Source organism: Bison bison, unplaced genomic scaffold (genome assembly GCF_000754665.1).
Source record: "Bison bison bison isolate TAMUID 2011002044 unplaced genomic scaffold, Bison_UMD1.0 scf7180017864338, whole genome shotgun sequence".
NCBI classification, from domain to species: domain Eukaryota; kingdom Metazoa; phylum Chordata; class Mammalia; order Artiodactyla; family Bovidae; genus Bison; species Bison bison.
In genome coordinates, this window is record NW_011494910.1 from 3,572,320 (window position 1) to 3,575,236 (window position 2,917).

General features: G+C 53.0%; 1 protein-coding gene across 1 annotated transcript in view; it reads right to left on the reverse strand.

Annotated features, from left to right (window-relative positions):
• The window catches only part of RAB7B (RAB7B, member RAS oncogene family), a 31,956-nt gene that overhangs the window by 9,977 nt on the left and 19,062 nt on the right, over positions 1 to 2,917 (reverse strand). Inside the window, exon 5 of the mRNA XM_010854183.1 lies at positions 1,655 to 1,780. Coding sequence (XP_010852485.1) covers positions 1,655 to 1,780 — 126 coding nt within the window. The remainder of the gene's footprint in view (positions 1 to 1,654; positions 1,781 to 2,917) is intronic.

Consider the following 2,917-nt stretch of genomic DNA (forward strand, 5'->3'; position numbering starts at 1 on the left):
CAATAATTTTTATGGGATGCAATTATTCCCATTTTACAGATGAGGAAACTGAGGCTCAGAGAAGTCATACGTCTTGCCCAGGAGTCCACCTGAAAGCATAAGGCCAGGATCCAACCGAGCTCAGTCTGACCGTGGACATCACACCTGTGACCTCTAGACTTCTGGTCGTAAATTTCCTCTATCATCATGAGGGACTGACATGGGGTTGCCAATCCATTCTTTTGACAAGTAAGGCCATTGGGAAGAAAGCAAAAACAAGAACAAGACAAGCTACCGTCTGCTAACACCACTGCATCATGACAGTGACACAGCAGGAAGGGCACATGCCTTCTCCAGAAAGGACAGACGCTAACCACACACAGACACGGGCTGGTGGAGCTGATGGAGCTTCCCCGCGAGTAAGCATTCAGTGATCACAGCACTGTGTGGTGGATCGTTGATCACACGTCACCCTACAAGGTCAAACAGCTTCACGCGCCTTCCAGGGAGTGGCCTGAGCAGGCATGTCTGTATTACCGACTGGGTGATGGAGCTGCACTTGACCAAGTGCTGGATATAGCCCCTGCTTCCCATAAAGGAGACGGCGAGCGCGGGTGGCCTGGAGGGGATGTATTAAGAATAGCCCACGAGGACAAACCCTAAGGCTAAGGCAATGGGGTATGAAGGTGGCGAGCTTGAACCCTTTCCCTGGGCAGCTTCTGGGGGTGGCTGCTGTCCCTCCCCATGGTGGGCAGTGCCACGCAGCGGACTTCTCCGCAGAGGGCAACCCTCCAATCGCCTGTCCTCATGTGTGCTTTTCCTTAAAGATTAAAAATTAAAAATCACTGCCGTGATGGCCTTCTCCCTGCTTCTAAGAAGCCCACCTTGGCTGGATGTGGCAGAACAGTGAAACGGGCTGCGCCCCTCCCAGTGCCAGTCTCTCATGGACCCTCTTCACAGTTTCCAGACTCCACACAGAATGGCAATGAAACCCTCTAATGCTGCCGGGCAGCCTGCCCTGAGCTTCCTCTCCTCTCTCCTGCCTCCCTTCTGCAGTGGGGGCTGTGTGCCCCTCCTCTGGGTCCCCCTCACCCATCAAAGCCTGCGCTGCAGCTGCTCCCCTGTGGGCCTGTCTTCTTACGAGAGCGAGGGGCCCTGGGGCACCGCGAGGGGCCTGGCGCAAACGGTGCGCTCAAGACCTGCTTGTTGCAAGACCACACCACGGGGTCTACATCTATCCATTGTCTTGATTGGAGGATGTCAGCAAATTCCCCAGGCTTGATTATTCCTACTGGACCAATACTTAAAATTAACACCACGGGGCTGCTCTCCCATCAGTGAGGACTGAACTAGCTCATTGCTTCTCAGACTCTTACTGAATTCGAATCTGTGGGGGTGAGATACAGGACTGAATTTTATGGGAACTCCACAAATGATAATCAGTCAGATTGAGGAACCACCAATGATGAACCCCCCATAAAGCTAAGGAAGCTTAATGCCTCTGGAATTCTGTGGTTCCAGAATTAGAGTACTGTCAAGCTCATCCAGTAACTAATTAACCAAGATAATGAGCACTCCTGTCCCAGCCGCAGCCCTCCCTGTGCCCAGCATGTACTTTTCTAGATGCTTCTGAGCCCGCCCATCCTAGGGGGCAGCCCTGGCGTGTGCCACTCACCCTTGACAGAGCCCGACTGGCCAGCATCTCAAAGGCTTGTACCACGTTGATGTCATTCTTGGCACTGACTTCAAAATAGGGAATATCCTTCTCTTTACACCAGCCTTGGGCTACCTCTTGCGGAACCTGCATGAGGGTAAGAAATGACCACCATTCCTGTATCATCGTCGCCATTATCCCTGCAGTCATCACGTCTGCACCACGATCATCACCACCATCCAAGCCCACCGTCCCACCGCCACTCCCGTATACTGAGAACCTTCCATGTGGCTGTAAGCTTACCTGTGCTATTTTTTTTTTTTTTAACACAAGCCAATGAGGTGGCTATTGTTAGCTCCGTTTCACACACGAGGAGACTGAAGACTGGCATGTGTAGGACCGAGCAGGATTTGAACACAGGCTTGGAAGAACTAAAGCCCTCCTTGCTACAGCATCTTCCCAGCCTGGACTGGGAGCGGCTTCTTGCCACCAGCTCCTTTCCCAGTGCCTGCAAAGGCAGGTGGATGCAACAGACACCAGCCAGGGCCTGGGGGGAGGACCCCATTCTCCTGAGCTGGCTTATGAGGCCCGTGCTGCTGGGCAGAGACCTGGGTCCCTGCTAACCTTTCTTTCCCAGGGGAAAGTCCTGGGAGCAGCTGATAAGCTTCTACTCTGGGCCACATGCTGAATTAGACGTCTGATCATACTAACTCATTTAATCCGCTAACAACATTGTGGGTCTTTTTAGCTGTACTTTATAGGTAAGAGGGCTTCCCTGATAGCTCAGTTGGTAAAGAATCCACCTGCAATTGCAGGAGAACCCAGTTCGATCCCTGGGTCGGAAAGATTCTTGGGCTTCCCTTGTGGCTCAGCTGGTAAAGAATCTGCCTACAATGCAGGAGACCTGGGTTCGATCCCTGGGTTAGGAAGATCCCCTGGAGAAGGGAAAGGCCTTATCCTCCAAGATCCTTGCCTGGAGAATTCCACAGACTGCATAGTCCATGGGGTTGCAGAGTCGGACACGCCTGAGCGACTTTCACTCACTTATAGGTAAGGCCCCTGAGGCTCAGAGTTTCAGCAGCTTGCCTAGGATCACACAGCTGAGAAAGGCAGAGCTCGGAGGCGGCCCCAGCCCCGCGCTCTCACGCCACCTGCATTGCCCTCTGCAGGGTCCTGGGCAGGAGCTGTGCTTCTGGGCAGGAACTTGTCTCCCGCTGGACTCTAGCTTTCTTGAGCTCAGAAAGAAACAAAGAAAGTGAAACTGAAGTCGCTCAGTCGTGTTTG